At 50.9% G+C, this 21,224-nt stretch overlaps 1 protein-coding gene across 1 annotated transcript in view; it reads right to left on the minus strand.

Annotated features, from left to right (window-relative positions):
* The window catches only part of GALNT14 (polypeptide N-acetylgalactosaminyltransferase 14), a gene marked incomplete at both ends in the record, with an annotated part of 182,653 nt that overhangs the window by 30,104 nt on the left and 131,325 nt on the right, over window positions 1-21,224 (minus strand). The window contains 4 exons of the mRNA XM_084235735.1: window positions 3,604-3,725; window positions 3,871-3,936; window positions 5,813-5,880; window positions 13,608-13,706. Of these exons, the coding sequence (XP_084091861.1) occupies window positions 3,604-3,725; window positions 3,871-3,936; window positions 5,813-5,880; window positions 13,608-13,706 (355 nt within the window). The remainder of the gene's footprint in view (window positions 1-3,603; window positions 3,726-3,870; window positions 3,937-5,812; window positions 5,881-13,607; window positions 13,707-21,224) is intronic.

Consider the following 21,224-nt stretch of genomic DNA (forward strand, 5'->3'; position numbering starts at 1 on the left):
CAGACACCCCCCCCCACCCCGAAGATATTCTTGTGACCTGAGTTCTCCAAGGTCATTAGAAGTTCCAAGAACAACCTTCTGTGGGTCTTTGTTTTGCCTTCGCTTGTTGAGTTCTGGAGTCTCTGCAGCCTCATCAAGTCTTTGTGGAGATCCTTGTGCCCAAAGATACGTGTCTCCCTTGCCCAGCTCTTGGGAGGTTACTTCTAAGTCTTCAGAATGCCCTGGCTCTGAGTGTCTCTGATTGCCTGGAAGCCTTGGTCTGCATCAGATGGTCTAGACCAACAATGTAACTTGGGCCATGTGGTTCCAACTCCACTTGACCTCTGGAGGGATGTGAAGCCTATGGGTTGGTTAGCCACGTCCATGTGGTTGACCTTCAATTAAACCCTGGACACCAGGCTTGGGTGGGTTCCTGTCTGCATGTTCTGTGTGTGAAGCTAAACATCTTTGCTGGGAGAAGTCACTGCTGTCCCTGAACACCAATGGAAGAGGCAACCGGAAGCTTATAGCTGCAACCCCTTGGCCTTTCCCTGTTGCTGATCTTAAATCCATATTCTTTTACTGTAATAAACACTAACCATGAGTATAACAGTTTTGCTAAGTTCCAAGTTCTTCTAGTAATTTATTGAACTTAAGGGGGTTTTGGGGAACACCAAACTCCAATACTGTTTTTTATCTTTCCTTAATATTTGGAAACAGATGCAAAATAAAATGTGGGTTGCTCACCTGGGTCACAGGCTTTTCCAGAAGCTAGCAAGAGCTGTGCCTGAAAGGCTAAGGCAGACTCTGGTGTGCTCTCCCTGTAAGGTCTGAGGGTTTCCATTCTATTATTCCTGCCACGATCTCTTTGTGGTGATGCTTGGCTCAGCGTCATGGAGACCAGAGGGTGGCAAGGGATACTTGGGGCTGAGTGCTGTATGGGGCCATGGTTTTGAAAAGGGACCGCAGGAGACTTTATGAGTGGCCCATCAAAACCAGATACAAACCTTTCTGAGTGATGGGAGTTGGGTCAGTATCTGCTCTACTTCATATCCCTCAGCCCCTGCCAGAACCCAGTGGGCTGCAGATGTTCATCAATGTTAGCTAAAGCAGGTCTCCTATCAACACCTCTGGGGGACACTGTGTCAGCAGCTGGCAGCAAAGCTGGTGGGTCAATCTTCGGGATGGGGGGGCTCACCAGAAAGACACTCAGGCCCAACGTAGGTCACTGCCTGCATGCTCCAGGATCTGTTTTGAATGGCTAGGCCCACAGGGAGACTCAAGCAGGCAGTTGGAGGAATCCCTGGCAGATTCAGGACCCCACCCTCTTTGCTCTCCTCTCCCATACAAAGCTGAGCACTCCTCCCTGACCCCAGCACAGCCACTAGGAGCAATGACAGGCTGAATGCATGAGCCAAAGTCCATCAGTTACACAGTGGTCCTACATCTTCTTTCTTTACCAATTCGTATCCTTAAAACCACATTGTGATGAGCAATTAGGAAACTCCTAGAGGTGATCACTCCTGTCTCACTGTCACTCTCATTACTGAGCACCTGCTAAGGTTTAGGAATCGTGAGACACAAAAATGAATCCGCCCCGGGAATCTAGGAGTGGACAGGTGAGTGGAGGGTTACAGCGTGGGGTCTCTAAGCTGGCCTGGGCATGGAAGGGGGAGAAAGAGGGAGCCCTCAAGGAGGTGATAGTGTGGGTTCCCATCCTGCCTTCTAGAATATGCATGACCTCAAGTAAATCAGTACATGCTGAGGGACTCTGTCCCTTCATCTATGAAGACACATTATTTGCCAAACTATCCCATCTCCCCAAGGCTTTGGGAAGGAGTGAGAGGAAAGCACGTAAAAGGGCTTATAAGCATGTGCAAGCCAATATTTATAGACATTTACCAAACGCTACCAGGATTGAAATTTCTTAAAATCTTTTTTCCTACCAAAGAACATGTAAATAAGGAGGCGGGAAAAGAAGCCTATGTTACAAAAAACAAAAAACCAAAAACCCAACATGGGGCTCGTTTCAAGTATCATCACGTAATTAAAGGGAAGAGGGGAAACCGAGGAGATTTTTCGAGTGGAAAACACCAGCTGTGGACAGCGTCTGACAGCTCGAGCCCAACCCTTTTCTTATTTCTTTCTATTTTTGAAAATCTACACTCCAATTACAGCTTAAAATTTCCACTTCTACTCACAAGATCAAATCACGTTTCACTCTGAGACAAGACACATACAAGGACATGTGGAAACACGGGTTCAGACATGCCCACGCTCCCTGTCTCCAGGGGGATGGCTCAGCAGAGCGGCCCCTGCCATCAAGAATCAGGGCCTGGGGGACCTCTGCAGCCCAACGAGGCTGCTGGCACCTGCAAGGGGCAGAGTCAGGCCAAGGCTCTGCTAGGAAAGCTTCAGCTCACACAACTGTGGGGACCTGGAGCACAGCCAGGGAGGCCAAGCTCAGCGCTGGAGTCCAGGGAAGGGGCACCAGGCAGCAGAGAAGGGGAGTGGGAAGGAGGTGAAAATTTCCCTGACCTACAGGATAAGCCAGGGACACAGAAGAGCAATTGAGTTCAATTGCCAATAGCTGATGATTTAATCAATCTGCCTAAGTCATGAAGCCTCCATGAAAACCCCAACCTATAGGGTTCTGAAAGCTTCCAAATTGGTGAACTAATAATAAGCAGGGTGTGGATGCATTTGACACAGTCTGTTTCAACCCTCCCTTGAAACTGGCCCAAATCGGTGCTTGGTAAATGTGTGTGAGTTAACAAAGGGCAGAGAGCCAGCTGCTCCCCTCGGTTCTCACCTATCACCTCCCCACTGCATCTGATTTCTTTTAATTAGCATTTCTGAACACCAGGCACCCATTCTACCATTGGCATCATGAGGCCATGATGGGTGCCCCCACTGGGTGTGTGGTCTGCTTGGGGAGACAGAGCGCTAAGCCCAGGAAAGGAAATTATGATGTCAACTCCCTGAGAGCCATCCCAATCAAGCAGACTTCTTGGAGCAAGAGCGAGGCCCTGAAGAGAAGGAGGATTTTCGAGACAAGGGAATCCAGGGATAGGAAGCCGGGGAACAGTGCGGGGCTGCACATGGAGCACAGCAGGAGCGGAGGATTTGGAGAGATGCAGGGAGCCAGTCGAAGCCCCTCAAATGAATGGCCTGCTCATAGCTACTTCTCAACCCAGACCTCTTCTCCTGGCTGATGTCAAAAAGAGGGAAAGAGGGATTTTTCTAAATGACATTAAGTGTACGAGCTTTCCTAATCTCAGGAAATAAGATCATGAGGTGGGGTTTAACAACTACACCCGTGCTCGAGAATGCGCCTCCCCAAAAAGCTCTCTCATGGAATTTTCTATCTCTCTTCTAAGTGGTTTACACAGGAATCCAGAAGTTATCAGAAGAGCGAGCAGGAAATAACCTCAAGCACAGCACAGCACAGGCTGCTGAAGCAGGATGGAAGGCTCTGGGGCTGGCAGCACCGGCTAGGCAGTGGACAGTTCCCTGAGGCGGTGTTCACATCTGTGAAATGGGCATGTTAAAGATGCCCACCCTCATACTTTGCAGCACATGAAGTATCGGGGTGTGCTCTGCCCTTTCATCAGCCTCACTTACCTCTTTGACCCTGTGCAGCAGCGGCTGGAGCCAGTCCCTGTTCACCTCACAGTGGCTGTCCAGGAAAGTCAGGGTGGTGCCCTTGGCCACATCGGCACCCCGGATCCGGGACCGGACCAGACCTGCAGTGAGACGAATGGCTCAGGGGCGCCACAGTCACTCCATCATCCAGCAAGACCACGGAGGAGCCACCAAGCACACACCCCAAGGTGCACACACACCCCCACTCCCATACTCCCACCCCAGGGCACCCAGCCGCAGACCTACCTTCCCGCTCGTTGTTGCGTAAGCATATCACCTTGGGCAACTTGATGAGCTGTTTGCAGTCATCAGCTGCGAAGACAAAAGGTTACATGGCCTGAGCACCCGGGAGGGAGGTTGAAGAGGAGGTAAGTCAGCCCACCTGCTGCCCCCACCCAGACCACGGGGCACTGTCCTGACCACAGGACGCTTGTAGGCCTCGGAAGGGAGGACTGACCGCGGCCAGTGCATGCAGGACCCGTGGCATGTGGGAACTTGCTGGGAAACACTTGGGATGGGGATTCTTAGCATGTTTCCTGGGAACATGCCTCCTTTTTCATAGTCCTAAAAACATGAGATTAGAGACTGGAGAATGGATGAGACACATTTTGGAGCTTCTTTTCCGATGTTGGCCTGTTTGTGGAGGAGACTTACTTCTGAGGGGGTCTGAGAGGCATGTCTTCTACCACACACAGCTGGTTCAAGTCCCCATGAGCCAGGGAGCGGAGCCCTCGCCTTGGGCTGCCTCTACCTTGCCTGTCTGCACCATCACCTCCATGACAGGCCATTCCTATGTTCTGAACTCCACTTCCGGTTGCTTCACTGCTTCCCACCTCAGCCCTCTGCTGGGCTCAGCACTCTACCGTGTTGCAGCAAAGACTCAGAGAGGCTGCCTTGGGGCCACGTGCTGTTCGAGCACTTCCAAAGCGTTAGCACATTAAAATCCTTGTGTTATATATATACTACTGCTCTCTCCATTGAGTCAAGGAAATCGAGACCCATTGAGGCTACTGGGGAAAAAGCAGGTCTTGGATTTGAAGCCAGGCAGTCTGGCTGGAGTCCATGCTCTAAACACTGAGCTATTTTGCTTTAAGTGAATCCAGCTGCATTCCCTTCTCCAGCCTCACTGCCGGGCTGGACGAGTATTGCCCCATTGCTAACCCCTCCTTGCTCACTAGAGAAGGGAGATCCAATCACCAAGTTGTGGAATTTACAGTCTAACCTCATCACTCTAGACATGGAGAACAACCCACATAAGCATCAGTCACATCCCAGGATCCGAGGCTGTGTCACAGGGGAGGGTTTCCAGGCTTCCTACAGAGCAGCGTGGCCATGGCTCTACTACTCAGCCTCCAGCATCAGCACTGGGAAGTGGAGGGATTCACTCCTGGGGTAGCATCTGTTCCTAGGGGTCACCCTTGCTCCCCCTGGCTCTGCCTAGATGGGCTGATTGTGGGGAACAGTGCCCAGGCTGCTGGGATGAGGGCTCTCAGAGGAGGCACTGGTACTACCAGTATTTGAAACTTAGCACTGCTTCTGTCATTGTTGTATCTGCCACACAGGTCACAGAGATGCTGGAAAATACCTCATGCTTTTCTTGGGAAAAGTGATGAGGGGTGTGGATTTGTGTGGGACCCAGGTCTCTGATAGGATGTCTGGGTACAGTGATTATCCATGTTTGAAAGGTTGGAAGACAGCTGCTCACAGTGTCAAGGCCAGGTGCTGGGATGTCCCAGGGGGATCCTCTCAAGGGAATGAAGGGGGGTGGGTGTGCTAGCCTCAGTTCAGGCTGGCAGATTATCACAGCATGTGAGTGAGGGCTGTGAGTGATGTCAATTGCTTCTAGGGTGTGTGTTCCTGTCCTTTAAGAGTTCCTACCCTTACCTAAGAATACACATTCACAAATGCACACATGCACACACACCAACACACAAACACACACACACACACAATCCAGAACCTGCTAAATGTACCTGTTTAGGTTCTCCAAGACTTACAGCAGAGAACCCAAGACATTGTTTTTTACGTGTAAGGTTTATCTCACTCAGCTTGCATGGGCACTAAAGTCTTCCACATCTATTAGAAACCTGATCCCCAGAGAACCGTGGACTCACTTCCACACATTATAAGGGTACAAGGGGCCAGGAGCAGCCGTGTGCCAACCAAACAAGAAAGCGCTGTTACTTACGGTCATTGCTGAAGTCATCCACTAATATGATTTCCTGGATCAGATTCATAGGGGTGCGGTTTAATACACTGAGATGGAAAGAGGAAAGAATGTTATGACTTCTAGTGGCAAAATACATGAATTAAGCTGTATTAAATAGATGCTGTAGGGTAAGGTAAAGTATCAGGCTTTTCTGCCCTCCCGCCATTAGGATTGATGATGGATCCTTGCGGTCCTGAATGCATGCCTGATGCCGGGCACCTGGAGTAGGATGTGGGCATAGGTAAGTGAGTTCACCTGGGCTGAGACGGGGCTTATAAGGGTGGTGTCGTGGGGACGCCAACAGAGCAAACAGTAGAAGCAGAACCAGAAGAAGAAGGAGAATGGAACAATAGAGCAAAAAGAACAAAAGAGAAGCAGAGGCCACGAGAGAAGGCGGGAGAGCCCAGAAAGAGTAAAGCCTTGCTAGGGGCTTGGAGGGCTGCCAGCCTCCCAGCCCCCTGGCACCCGTTACCTGCTGTGTACCCAGTAAAATCCCAATAAAAGCCTGAAAAGCCACTGAGGGCTCCAGGACTCCTCCTTTACCCCATCTGCTCTGATCATAGAAAACCTGCCCTGTGCCATCCTGCCTCTACAGATGCCATTGCAATTGAGAAAACTCAGAGCAAGTATGAGGTTGGGTCAATCACATGGCCCACCTGTGACCACAGGCATATACTTCTGCCACCACCTAGTCACTGACACTCCCCCACCAGGGCACCAGATGCCAGGCTCATCCCCAACCATTCTGCCTTTTCTTGAAGCACCACATCAAATCAGTGAGGTGTGGCACTAGAAATGCCACTCCAGTCACTTCCATCTCTTATATTGGTTGAACCTCTTTCCCCCTGCCTTTTGCAGTACCCTCTACCTGCCCACACTGTCCCTTTGTGTCCTCCAGGGTAACTTCAGAAGCCCAGGACTGATCTTGATCATGTGACTTTGCAAAGCAAACATAAAGCAGTAAGTTGACAAAACCCTTGCAATGCCCCCACTATACCCACCCCAAATCTCAGCATGTTCACTGAGACCCTTCAAATCTGGAGCCACCTGTGGCTGCCCACCATTTCCCACCTCCTCCCACCAGAGTCTGCAGGCATCCTGCTTGTTCCTGGCAAGAGCCATTCTGTCCTCCTCTGCCACGAGGACCAGTTCAACTGTCACTTCCTCTCTAAGAGCTTTCCAACCTCCTTAGTAAGAATTAATTGCTTCCTCCTCTGGGATCCTTCAGCAGTTTGCTTCTAAAGCTTCCCGTGGCTTTCATCACTGCCGGGCTTGGAGGTTGGTTTTGTTGGTCTCTCTGGATGGACATCTCCCCAGGGACAGGGTCCTTGAGAGGCTACTCTCTGTAGGAGTAGCGTTCCAGCACAGCTCTTGGCCTATCACCTTCCCTTCAAGAGATGTATGCACACCTACTGTGTGCTAGGCACTGGTTGTATGATATGAGCTTTGTGCTCCAGAAGTTTATCGTCTCAGAGCTACTTACTACAAGCTGTGCAATCTTTGGCAAGTTACTGAACTTCTCTGTGCTGTAAATATTCCCATGCATCGAATGGGGATAATAATAGTAGTATCTATTTCATAGGGTTGTTGGAAGAATTAAAGGAGAAAATATATTTAAAGCATTTAACACCATGCTTGATACTGAGTGATGAAAAATGGTATCAATTATTCTTATTTTGTGTGTTGTTTGTGATCTTTGACCCTCCTATGCGGTGGATCTGCACCCAGGGGGCAAGGCTGGATTTCCAGGTTCACTGGATCTCAAGGCCTGACCCCGATGGCTGTACCCCATATTTCCTGAATACCCCAAACCATGCAGTTCCTTGGAAACATTCCTAGGCCACACCATCCAGCCTCGAACACCCAAAGTCCCATGAATGGTGGGAAGGGATTCAGGTGGGGGTTGCCCAAGGTGCTGCGAGTCCCTCCTCTCAGAGGACCATTCTGAGCCCTGTTTTTGGAGAGGACCATTCTGAACCTTGTTTCTGGAGAGCCGCCCTTTCGAAGCAGGATGCAGACTCTCTAAGAGGGGAACTTTGCCTGAAACTGCCTTTATTTATGAAACCTTCCTTCTCACCATGGCAACTAGTGTAAGGTGGGGAAAGAAACCTGACACCCAGCCCTGAGCCTTCGGGAAAGGTGGGGCAGGGAGGGGCAGGAGGTGGGAGGAGGAGCCCCTCAACATGATGGCCCCAAAGAAAACACATACAAACCCAAAACCCAACAACCAGCCTCCTTGCTAACCCCCCACCCCCCAATCAGAGAGGGAGAGGAAGAGGGATGCAGAGAGAGAGGGAACAACCTGTGTAAAGAATACCCTCTAATGAGGTTTGATTATGGCTCCAGCTTCTGCATGCGATTCCCCCAAATCCCTGCCGGCTCTTTGAAATTCAAGAGTTCTCTTCTGTGAACATCAAAAGGTAAATCGTGTGCAGCTCTGAGCTGGTTGAACTGAGAGATGATTAGCGAATAAAAAATGTCCAGGGTTTAAAAAAGGAAAAAAAAAAAAAAAAAGAAATCGTCAGCAGTAAGTGCTAATTAGACCATTTCCTGGTAACACCTGGCTTGTTTTTCCTCCTCTAATCAGAGCAATTGGAGAGATGGCAGAGGCTCCTGGAAAGTGGCTCTGGGCACAGGGGCCCTGAGGTGGGCAGGTGCTTTGGGCTCCAGGGCAGCCAGAGGAAGCGAAAGATCAAGTCCAGCCCAGGAGACCTGCCCTGACCAAGATGGCCCGTGGGCCTCCCTTCTACAGGTGCCATCCTCACTCCCACCACCCCAGCCAAACCCTGGCTGCCCAGCTCCCGCCTGTGGTCTTGGCAGTTCTTGTGCCAAGACACCTCGCAAGCCCCTCCCCAACAACACCCATCGGCCCATTCCCCCAGGGCCCAGCCTGGGATATGCTTTTCCCTTGCTTTAACCCACTCCAGCTGTCTGGTGCCTCTTTCTTACACCAACAGGCGTGGGAATGCGTGCTCACGTCACTGGCATATCCAGGCCCCAGTCGGCCTGGGAATTATTCTAGAACAGAGTTTCCTATATGCAGTTCACCTCTGCCTGGGGGTATCTGGGCAGGCAGAGCTTATGCCTTCTACTGTCTGCCTGCAGGGCCCTAATCATGGAGTCCCAGGGAACACCCAGAGAGGCACAGGCCAGCAGCGGGGGAGGCCAGGCAGCCTCCACCATCTACTCGCTATGCAATCCTGAGCCAGACACCCGTGTACGCCACACTTACGTTTCCATCTGTAATTACATTTTCCTTGTAAAAGCAGGCGATATTAATACTTGACCTACTTCACAGGCTTTTGTGTGTATGAAATGAGGAAAAGTATTTGAAATTGCTCTGTGAATTTCATGGTGCTAGATGCAGGCTGGGTTTATCACATGCCCCATAAATACCAGTTGAATGAAGGCTGCCGCTTGACAGTTGTGGTTAGTGGTACTAGAGAGTTCAAGTGCTCTATCAATGTGCCCGCCAGTCACTAGCTTCCAGGAAAAGCTGACCCTCAGCACAACCTCCCCAGCACAGGGAAGGAGCCCAGCACTGTGCCTGAAGCCCAGCAGCTGCTCCTGCCACCTGGGTAAGGATAATATCACAAGGTGCTGCTTCTTAAAATGTGGTCCCTGAGCCAACTGCTTCAATGTTACCGGAGGAAAAGCAAATTCCGGGGCCCACTCTGGACTACTGAATTAAAACTATCTGGGGATGGACCCCAAGAAACTGTTTTAATGAGCCCTCCCGGGTCCTTTGATACCCACTCAGCCTCGAGAGCCACTGCATCAGAACACCGCCGCTACCTGGCTGGAGGTTCACCAGGTGCGATGTCACCTCTCCAGGTTCACCTCTGTTGAGCACTGTTTCAAGGTCTTTACCTACTGAGCTCATTCATTCTTCTCCACAATCACGTAAGGTAGTTATCCCCCATCACTCTTACTTTGCAGAAAAGGAAACTGAGGCAGAGAGCCTGCCCAGGGCACACAACCAGGAAGGGCTATCCATCTGGCCATAGAGTCTAATTGCCTAACCATCTGGACCTGAGAAATTGCTCCTCTGAAGCCAGGATTTTACAAAAAAGCAACAATAGGAGACTCTATAAAAAGTGATGAGTCGTGTATGTTCCAGAGTCCCCGTGGGCGGCCAAGAGCCAAAGGACATTCCAAGAGAAAGGGGACAGTCCTGGGTCTCCTGTACACAGGGACCTGCTGCAACAGCCAGGCTGCTTTTTCAGCCCCTGCCCCCAGCTAACTCAGGTGCTCAGGGGCCAGAGGGTTTGGCACAAAGGCCTGGCTGAGTGCTGGCTGGAGGGAGAAGAGCAACAGAGCTCCCAGGTTCTCCACATCCTTCTCCTGCAAAGGCCTGACAGCAAAGGCATCAGAATTATTGAAAACTAGATGAAAGATACCTCACAGAGATGGAAGAGCAGGAAGCGAAGGAGAAATGTGTGTTAGAGCTGGAAGGGATGAGTCTGCGGGCAGCAGCTGAAGTGCCCTGGAGCACATGGGTGCAGCGGCAGGGAAGCCCCACATGGTGTTAAAATGCCCACAGAGGTCCCAGGGTGATGTCTTATTGTGGGGAATTTATGGAACTTGATACAGAAATTTTTTATTGCCATCTTTACAGATGTGCCCAAGGGCACGTGAGAAGGGGAGGCAGGGACGTGGCCTTGTGGGCTGTGACTCCAGGTGTGGTGCCCTTTTAAATGCTCTTCCTTCAAGAGCTCGCTAGCTATGCAGACCCAGGAATGGTGAATATGATCAGGCACTCACTGCCCAGCATGGGCTATAGTCCTGTTACCTATACAATAGGTAAGATTATTCTTCCCGTTTCCTTGACCAGGAACTGAGCTATAGAGAGGTTCTGTGAGGGATGAACAAGATACAGTACTTGCCCTTAGAGAAAATCTTTGAAGAATACATCTGGGAAAAATGTGCTGGAGACACAGAGAAAAGCGTGTGTGTCGGGGTGGGGAGTGCCTAAGGGTACAGGTGAATGGCATCAGAGGACCCCTGGAAAGATGAGGAGCGGCCAGCCTGGAAGGCACAGAGCCTCTGAGAAACTGCAGTGCGGGAGATGGAAACATCTGGCAGACATGCCCAGACATGTGGTGCAGTCACCACGGGCGGCAGGCAAGGCAAGGGCTTGTGAGCGTGTCTATCCCCACCTTGGTGCCCCAGCAGATGGGGACAGCTAAGGGGCTGTGGGAATCCACCCTTGGGAATCTACCACCCCCACCCCTTGTGCCTGCTCAGCCTACAAGGCCCAGAAACTCGAAAAGGCACTTTATTAGTCTGCCGTGAGAGTCACAGTGACACCTGACAGTGACTCCCGACATTTTCTTGTCAAGAGCCGAAGCCTTGCTGGAAATCAAATTCCAATTAGGTGACTTGAGGGGCAAATGCAGAAGCCGGTAGAGAGAGGGGCAGGTGCTGGTGGAAGGAACCCACCAGTCAGTGGCTAGGGCTGAAGACTGCCTATGTGGGCACGTCCCACCCTGAGTTTCTAAGGGACATGCTGGCCCCACACAGTGAACATTCGTCGTGAATGACAGGTGAAACATCCACTTGGGGCTGTTCGCAGTCACCCAGAATGTCCTCCGGTTCACAGCCGTCCTCATGTGGCAGAGACAGGGAAGGGGTGGCTTATTCCAGGGAAATGACATGGATTTTGCTGTGCTTGGGGCTCTCTTTGACTCACTTTTAACTCCTTTTCTGGGGATCAGCGGACCATCTGGGGTGCTTCTTAGCAGACAGGGAGGGGCCATAATGGACAACGTATCTCAGGGGTCTGGAGGGACCACAGGCACTTGGCCCCCCTGCTGGAGGTGTGGCTGGTGCCTCTCACCCCCAACACCTCCCAGGGATGCAGGATGTCTCCACACCAACCTCCAGCCTTGCCCTAATCAGGCTGCCAAGAACTCAGAGGTCAGAGTGCAGGGTCAGAAGCCTGCTTCACCATTGCTCTCTGGGCAACAGAGGGTCTTCAGTTAGTATCTCCAAGGCTCAGCCTACTCGGCCGCAGAGCTGGCCTCTGCAGTGTGGCCTCCCACCACCCCAGCCAAGGGCATGAGCCAAGGTGAATTAGCAACTGGGAGCTGCTGTTTCCCCCACCTAAAATGCCAGTGCTGCTGGACACCTGGGGCAGGCAGGCGATCTGGGGGGAGGGCTGACAGGAAGAGGCTCCAGAGGAGAGGCATGGCTTGAGGAAGGGACCAGAACCACCAGGCGCTTCTGAGAAGTGAGGGTCAGGGAGGAGTTTTCCCCCAGTCTGTTCTGGGGAGAGTTCTGATGGGGGCTGGCACTGGGATGTCCACTTATTACAAAGCCATGTAGGCCTCCGGCCAGACAGAGCTGACGTACCTATCAGAGCCAGAGCAGGGCCCAGACCAGGAGCTGAGGATGGAGAGGTATGGGGTAGACAGCCTAGGAAGAAGGCTGTGGGTACTGTGGAATTGCTCCCATTTATACCAGGGTCCCGGTGGGGGGCTGACTGTGGGGACTACTTGGCAGACCCAAGTTCTAATCCCAGGCTGAGGCTGTGGACTCAGCTCTCAGGGTCTCAGCTCCCTTGTCACCTGTGAGGATTAGAACTCATGTTCTTCTCAAGAGGATATCAGTACCCCTGTCCTGCCCTAGTTCTATGCTGTCCTCACTTCCTACCCCAAAGTGCAGGCAGGGATGATTTTCAAAATCCCTTTTGGAGTTTTGTTAACCTATCGCATAAACCGCACACCCTGTATCTCCTGGTGAGCGTTCAGACATCTTGACTCTGGTTTAAAATGAATGATAATGTCTTCCTGCTGCTCCTCCCACCAGGGCTTTGTTCTGGTCCTTCTGCCACCTCTGCATGGGGTCAAGTACCTCCCAGCACTAATTGTGACGGCTGCTGCCCCCCAGAGCAGGGTCACACAGCCTTTAACGCAACTGCTGTGCTCCCACCCTGCTGGCTGGGAAAGATCAGTCTTTGCCCTTTGCACTGGAGGCTGAAGGCACACCCTGGATCCTGCCGATGTCTTCCCAGGATGGAGATCATGCCGTGGACCTCTGCAGGCCCCAATGAGTGACTTTCTGGAGCTGGCACGTCCTTTGACCAATTACTGAACCCACCTGGATGGTATCCTGGGTGAACAGGGCAGGCAGGCCCTGACATGAAGCAAGGGAAAGCCCAATTGATTCAGGGGCTTGTGTTGGAGCCAGAGGAGCCTGATACACAGGCAGGTGTGGGGGGTGGGGAGGGCGGTGTCAGTGCCTAGAAAACTTGTCCCCAGGTATACAGTCCTTGGAGAGTTACTGACCATGGGGACAGGGCCAGGTTTCAAGTTTCCTGGAGATGCTGCGAATTTCTCCTGCAGGAGAAGCCATTTGAACTTTTTCAGCTGTATCAACAACACAGTATTTTTGTCTGAAAAGTCAGAGACTTCTGAACAGTGATTTACTTAATGACAACATTTTGAAATTCAAAACAAAACTAAGAGGCAGTCTAGTGCACTGGGTAAAGGCAAGGACTCTGGAACCAGGTTCTCTGTGACTCTCAGCGACTCCTGCAAGTGACCTCACACCTCAGCTCTCTCTCGTTGCCCCTAGAAAATGGAACAGTGGCCGCCCTCGTAGGCGCGTGAGCACAGGCTGAGTGGATGCATGTGCAGCATGCAGGCCCGTGTCTGGCAAGTGGTTAGAAACGGTTGATGTTCTCCTCCCGGGGCTGGCACCATTTTCCTTCCCCTGCCAGCAGACATGGCTGGCATGGGGGTACTGACAGGTGAGGGGAAGACCGTCTTACCTGCGGATGGTTCTGAGCAGAGTGGAGCGGGCCTCGTTGTGGAAGGTGATGATGATGCTGGTGGAAGGCAGGTCCTTGCAGTACATCAGCAGGGCACATCTGGGGAGGGAAAAGCAGCAGGATAAATGAGCGCTCTGGGGCAAAGCAGACAGAAAGGGCATGGTGGACAGGTGCCCCATGTCTGGTGGGGTCACCCAGCTGCCTAGCACTCAGTTGGACCCTGGGGCCTCACCCAGTCCTCAGGGGACGAGAGACCCTGGAAAAACACAAGCTGCATCTCCCTCCACCTAGGGAGAACTTGGAGCCAAATTAAGAGGATGTGCAGAACATAATGTGGGCTTTCTCACATGCCCGAGTTAGTGCAACACAGTTCCCTGCTGCCACACACATGGCCCCCAAGTCCTGGACTCTGGTCCCCATCCATGCCCACCCCAGGCGGCCAGCAGCTCCAACCCACCATGCTCTGCAGAACCCGCCCCTGCCACACACACCCCAAGCTGGCATGGTTAAAGAGGCAGAGCCCTAAAACCCCACAGTAAGCAATGCAACCCTATCTTGAAGAAAATGCGACCCCTGCAAGTGACCTCATACCTCAGGTCTCTCTCATCACCCCCACCCCCAGAAAATGGAACAGTGGCACCATCGTAGGTGCATTCATTTCCATGTGTCCAGGATTATTTTGTATGACAATTACATCTGGGGTAATTTCAATTTAATACCTCGCTGCAAGTGAAAATTGTAGCTCGCAGCCCGAAAATTACTATAATAATGAAAGTAAACCCGCCCAGTGAGGCTGCTGCCACGAGGGCTATCCTTGGGTAAAAGTTTCCTCCTGTTTCTTGTTATTTCAGGAGTTGTCCAAGAGGTGGTGGTGGGGGTGTGGGGGGCTAGGAGAGAGGGTGGGGGGGAGGCATAAATGAGGACATCAATAGCATGTGTTTGGCGAGTCAACTATTTCCTCTCCATTTTCCAATTTCTTCCTAGTCCTGTGGCTTTTAATTTGGTGTCCAGAGACCCAAGGATGGACTTCCAGGGGACCGTGAGCCCTCTGAAGTTGTCTGCAAAGCTGTGTATGCAAACACCTGCGTGCACATGTTCTGGGATGATGGTTCCGGGTTTTCACTAGATTCTCTTAGAACCTCAATCCTAGGCCAGTGGGTTGATGGCCTCCCTGATAATTCTGAACCCTTTTTCCTAGAAGAGCAAACACAAACTAAGAGAACTTACTCAGAGCAAACTGGGTTCTTTTGCTGGGGCATGAGCACAGGTCAGGTTGCAGGAGCAGAGAATTAGGAAAGGAAGCCCCTGGGGAGAGGCAGTGTAAAGGTAGGGAGTGCCTTGTGGGGCTTCCTGTGCTCCCCATAGTGACCACTGCTCATCAGGTGAGCTCCACCTGCTAGCAAACCCCCAGTCCACCCTCCTCCCCTGTCCTCATGGCTCCAGCTTAGACTTTACTGCTCTGGGGATCCCTGAAACAGCCTCTGACATTCTTCCTGATCCAGCCTCTGCTCCTGCAGGATATGTCCTGCTCATCACACAACTCTGCTGGTAACCTCCTCTGGTCTGAATCCTTACAGTGGCTCTTGATGTAATAAGTCCAAATCTGTTATTGCAGCTTTATAACGTGGCCTCATGTGCAGCCACCACTTTCCACCATTGCTCACACTATTGCTTTGTGTGGAGCAATATCCTTCCTCCTTTCTCTACCTAGTGAGCTTCTATACATCCTTCAAGACCCAGAGACATGTCCCCTCTGCTGTGAAGGCACTCCATACTCCCCCACATAGGGAATGTCCTGTCCTCTGTGCTCCTTGTCAAGATGGGACGATTTCCCCCACCTGACTATGAACTCTGCTAGGGAAGGACTCTTGGCTGCCTCCATGTCCTCAGAATAGGAGAATGAAGGAGGAAAGTCAGGAAATGTACTCCTGGGACAGGTGAAGATCAATGGTTTGCAAAGGTGTGGGAGTCAGCCTCTCAAAGGACTTGCAGAAATTCTCACTGACACCACCGACCAGCTGTGAGACCCCCAGGCAAATCACCCCTCTCTCCAAAATGCTGTGCAGTGGGCTTGGTCCTGCTGGAGCTTCTCATGGCATCAATGGCAGAAGCTTTGATTGCCACAGACTTTCAACAACATGGCTGATTGAAATGGAATGTCGCAAAGACCATTCTGCAGCTGAGATTCGACTGTTTGGCTGGACATCCAAAATTACTTTTTGGAAGCCTCTGTGTCTTCATCTGGAAGGTGCAGATTACAGTTCTTAACTTGTAGATTTTCTCCCTCAGATTATTACTGTTAGGTAATGATAGGTGCTTGACAAATAGTAGCTGTCAAGTTCAAGTTTGCAAATGACTTCTCCTGTTGAGGGCAGCTAGATCTTGCGAAGGCTGGAAAGCCATCTTCGGTGAGTGGTTCTGCCTGGTCCAGCAGCAGGTGAGGGGCACTGAGAGGCAGGAGGAAGGCAGAGCAGCACAGCATCCATGTCCAACAAAGGATCCTGGGTTGTGATGCTGATTTCAATCCTGGATCTGCTGAAAACTGGCTGTGTGCCCTGGGGTGGGTCATTTGCCTTCTGTTGCCACCTGTAAGATGTCCATAAGTACTTCCCTTCTAGGTTGTGAAGTCTGCAGATACTGCGGGCAAAGTGCCTGATGAGTAACATGGGCCAAGCAAATGGTCATTATTTGCTAGCATTATTATTATCATGACTACACCGTGGCTGACCCAGCCTCCTTAGGATGCTCAGTGCTTATGGTCTAGAACCACAAAATCAAGTTGAAAAAAAGCGGTGCCCTGGAGATGACCCAGCCCAAACTTCCCAACTGCAGGATAAAGGGTGAGGCTCTCCCTCCAGACAGGGCAGGAATTCTTCCCCCACCACCACCCCCTGCTCCCCGCCCGGTGCACACAGAGCTGGGGAGGGTTGGGGAGAGCAGGAGCCAGATGGCACCTCATGGCATTCTGGATCATGGGACTGTCTGGTCTCCTCCTTCGGCCCTTGCTCCCTGCATCCTGACTCATCCCTTGCTTTGTCTGACCCCCATACCAGCCTTGGAGAAACTGCACCCACAGATGTGGAGACTGAGGCTCAGAATCTTGCTCTAGGTCACATACCTCATGAGGAACTGTGACAGCTGAACCCAAGCCCCTGACTTTTGAGCTGGTGCTTGTCCCTAGTGTCCCAGCTGTGAGCTCACCCTGGTTAAGCACAAGAGCCCAAGGTGTTGATGCTGGGCAGGGCCCACCTCCCCGAGCCCTGTGCAGGAGGCTCCATGGCCCCAAAGCGGGGGGCCACAGCTGCATTGAGAGAACCGCCACTGGGCACTGGCAGCGAAAATCTGAGAGACTGAGAAAAATCCTTAAAATTAGACGCCTGAGGAGAGTGGGCTCAGACAGTGGGTTTTCTGTGAGAGGGATCTAAATGATTAATCAAACAGCGAGATCTATTAGGGACACGAGCGGAATGGAAAAAGCTGCCAGCACTTAGATCTGGCGCCAGCAGATGGACGAGAAACCATGTTTATAATTTATTAAAGATTTAGAGGTTTTACTGGAGAGAAGAAATAGTGAGCAGGAAAGAAGGGCGTGAGCCGGAAAGGGGGAGGGGCAGGGCTCCACTGCGTGGGGTGACAGACCAGGCCCCTCACTAATAGGGCACCCTTCTCCCAGGGGTCGCCTGTGTTGTTTCCCTTCCTTCCTTCCTTCCTTCCTTCCTTCCTTCCTTCCTTCCTTCCTTCCTTCCTTCCTTCCTTCCTTCCTTCCTTCCTTCCTTCCTTCCTTCCTTCCTTCCTTCCTTCCTTCCTTCCTTCCTTCCTTCCTTCCTTCCTTCCTTCCTTCCTTCCTTCCTTCCTTCCTTCCTTCCTTCCTTCCTTCCTTCCTTCCTTCCTTCCTTCCTTCCTTCCTTCCTTCCTTCCTTCCTTCCTTCCTTCTAAAGAAAGATTCAACTAACACTCTTGATTTCTCCAAGTTCAGGTAGGGCTCACAGCGCTTTCTGGGCCATCCATTCTTTAGTGCTCACTGGCCAAGGATGCATCCAGAAAGGTGCTCAGAGCTGCTAACCCAGGGCCTCTCCCTCTTGTGTCTCTTCCTGTCTCTCCACCAGCCAATCATGGCTTTCCTGCCCACCCTGCCCTTTCCTTGCTCCTGAACTTGTGCCAAGGGGTCCTGTCAGAAGCACACTAAGTGACAAGCGCTGTCAGCTCCCACAGCAGCATAAGGCAGCGCACGTGCCTTTGATTTTATTGCACATGATCACTAACTACTGGCAGCAGCCCGTAAACACACTGTCAGGATGCTCATCAGCACCCCCATTTTATCAATGAACAATGAGGCTCCCTGCAGCCCAAGGCTTGTCCGCTGCAACCAGGACCCTGGTCCTTGGACCCTGGACACACTTTCCCTCCTTCAGCAGGCTGCCCTTGTGGAAGAAAAGACATGGTCATAAATTACAAACATTCGGGGTTTTATCTTCCAGCATAAAAGCAGGAGGGAGTGATGGAGCAGCAGACTCAATTACTCTGCAGCAGAGAGGAGAGCAAAATTATTATTAATATAAAAAGGTGGAGTAAAGGAGAGTTGCCCTGGCACCTCCAGAATTGACAATGAGTCTGAAGACAAACCCCTGAAGTGAAGCTCTGTGATCCCAGAAGCGGGGGACAATTACCATTACAGAAAGCAGAAAGGTCACGCCAGTGTGTGGCCCACGGAAGCAGAAATCCAACAGTTAGGTCACTCAGTTGCTGGGGAGGGCTTCCCTTCTCTGGGTCTCAGGTCCTGTTTAAAGGCCACGTGGGACGTGGTAGCCAGGACGGGAGGGAGCAGGATGGGTAGGGACAGGAAGATGAGGAAACTGCTGGCTGAGCTGCTACAAGGACATCCGCAAGGGGTTCAGGCGGAGCCCAAAAGGGGGCATGAAGGTGTGATTTCAACAAGGCCCTGGGAGGAGGGCCTGTTAATAGCCGCCTGACCCTAAACAGAAAGCTCTGGTCTGTCCCTCCGCTTCCCACAGCCACTGTGCACACCACACAGGGCAGACCCAAGCAGAGGGAGAGAATGGCTGATCTTCCTATGTGCCATCTGCCTGCCTCTGTGGCCACAAAGGCCCAGGGAAACACAGGCATAAGACATAAAGTGGGGGTGGGATTCATTTCCTAGAACACCGTCCCCAAGGATTCCCAGGCTCGGGCGGGTGGGATACAGCCTTCCTCACTCCCCACTTCCCAGTCTCAATGTGTCATCAGCTGTAGCCCAGAAAAGGCCTGATGACAACTAATGTCTCCTCCCATCTTCCCAGACACACACCCCAAAGTTGATGCATGTGAAGAACAGAGGAGAGGAGAGGAGCAAAGTTCTTGGCCCAGGGGCATTTCCAGAATGTTGGTTCCCTTGGGTCAGGGGCAGTGGCCTTGCTTTCAGAATCACAGATATCATTTTCAGAGCTGAGAGCACCTCACCCCCTGGACCCCCAGTTCAGTTCTATGTGAGGAAGCCTCCTCTCTGCTCTAAGGAAAAGAAAGATGACCACAAAATATAAAACGTAGCCTCTAGGTTCCGGCTCAACCCTTTCCAAGAGAAGAACGAACACAAGCAGTCATAAAAAGTATGACAACTGTAAAATCAGAAATTCCTTTTAATCTCATTTCATGGGCAACACTGATACACTGTAAGGCATGAAATTTTTATTTCATGTCAATTTCACTGGGATTTCACATGCAGATTAATTTGTTCATCCCCATAAACATATACTGCTCCTTCTTGCTTCAACAGCCACCCTCACTTAGTATTTCAGAAATCCTGCATCTCATAAAAGACACTTAAAATAAAGTGAGATCTGCTAGCCCATCACACTGCCACATTTTAAGTTGCTGAACATGTTATTAAATTCTAGTATGTGAGGAAGGGGATAAATGCCCAGGAAAGAGAACCATTGAGGAACAGGGCTGACCACTGTGGGGGGTGGGGGCGCAGCTGATGGCCCCAATCCTCATGTCTTTGTGCATGTTCCCTCTTTTTATCTAAGTCCCAGGGGTGATGAACAAGCTGCCTAATGTGAATTCTTCCTGAAAGGATGGCCGGCCTATGGCTCAGACACCCTCTTCTTAGACCCACACGGATCAACAGAGTAGCCACATGTGGGTGCTGAGTGACATGTGTCTAGTCTGGATAGGGAGATGCTATGTGAATTCCATGCATGACTTCAAAGATTTCATATGAGTAAGAATGTGAAACACCTCTGTACATATTTTGCATTATTTATGTCAAAATGGTAATATTTGGCTTTATCAGATTAAATAAGACCTATCATAAAAAATGTATTTCACTCATTTCTTTTACTTTCAGTTTGTTGAATGTGACGCCTAGAAAACCTTAAATTTCATATATGGCTCATCTCTATTTCGACTGGACCTCATGGTCTTATGTCATTACCCAGCCTTCACTTATATATATAATACGATTTAAAATTTCAGCATTAGTGTCAGGCAATGGTTTATCGATACTAGGTTGCTATGGATGAAAAAAAGAAAATGAAAAAAATTAGAGACCACTATTAGGTTTGCAACAATTTATTTGCAGGAAAGGGCATATTTTAAAAATCCCATCTGCTAGCATCATTACTATTTTGTAATAGAAAGGGTGTCTGAACGCCAAAAAAGCTGCAGTCTCAGAATAATTCAAAGCCCTTGTATTGTAACACTCGGCTTCATGAAACTCTCCCTTGTGGCCTCCCCTCTACTCCAGAGCTGCACCAGTCCCCCAAAGGGCAACTCATGGTTTTGTTCCCTAAATGATGGTGAGCTTGGTCTGACCGCCCTGCACAAGACAGCGTGGATATGAAACAGAGGAGAGGACCTCCTGCTTTTGTTCTGGAACCAGCAGCTCCAGCTCTGTTCTTGGACTGCTGGTACTAACAGGGTGATGTGGCTTTTCTGATCTCTGCCCCCAGTTGCTCTCCTTACGCACTTCTGCTGCCCATGTGGTCATGAGCTGGCGGGGCTCAGAAGGGACAACTGACCTGGAACATGCAGACACCTCTAGCTGCAAGCAGACCTCCTAGAAATGACCGCTGCTCCCTTATGCACCCAGTCCATTGGTCTTTCCAGACAATTAATTTTAGTCTCCTACAGTGACCAGTTTCAAAGTGAGAGGGGCACTGAGGTTGAGTGGAAAGGTGGGGAGAGGCAGTAGCATCTTCTTTCTAAGAGGAGCAGAGAAGCTCTGGGGGCAGGGGAGGAGCCTTACAAAGAACCTTCTCTTGGGGCTGTCAGGACCTGGGTTAGCTGGTTCTAAGCACCACCCAGACGACAGCGGTGCGCGTGTGCCAGTGTGGGGGGGTGTGTGCGCGTGCATGTGTGTGTTCACACGCAGGGAGTACATCCTCAAAGACAAATGCAGAGTCTAGCTGAGACCAGGATGTGTGAGCCAAGGTTTATTTTTTTAAAATATGTCCTGAAAAAGATTCCTCAGTGTCTGGGACTAGGGCTCCTTCAAGTCTTATTTTAGTTCTGTTTGAATCACACTACACAAGAGTAATAATAGGTAACATTTGTTGAACCCTTGCTATGTCTCAGGTATTCTTCTGAGAGCATTTAATGTACACAGTAATTGTGCGAGGT

Source organism: Talpa europaea, assembly GCF_964194135.1.
Source record: "Talpa europaea genome assembly, chromosome: 6".
Classification (NCBI taxonomy): domain Eukaryota; kingdom Metazoa; phylum Chordata; class Mammalia; order Eulipotyphla; family Talpidae; genus Talpa; species Talpa europaea.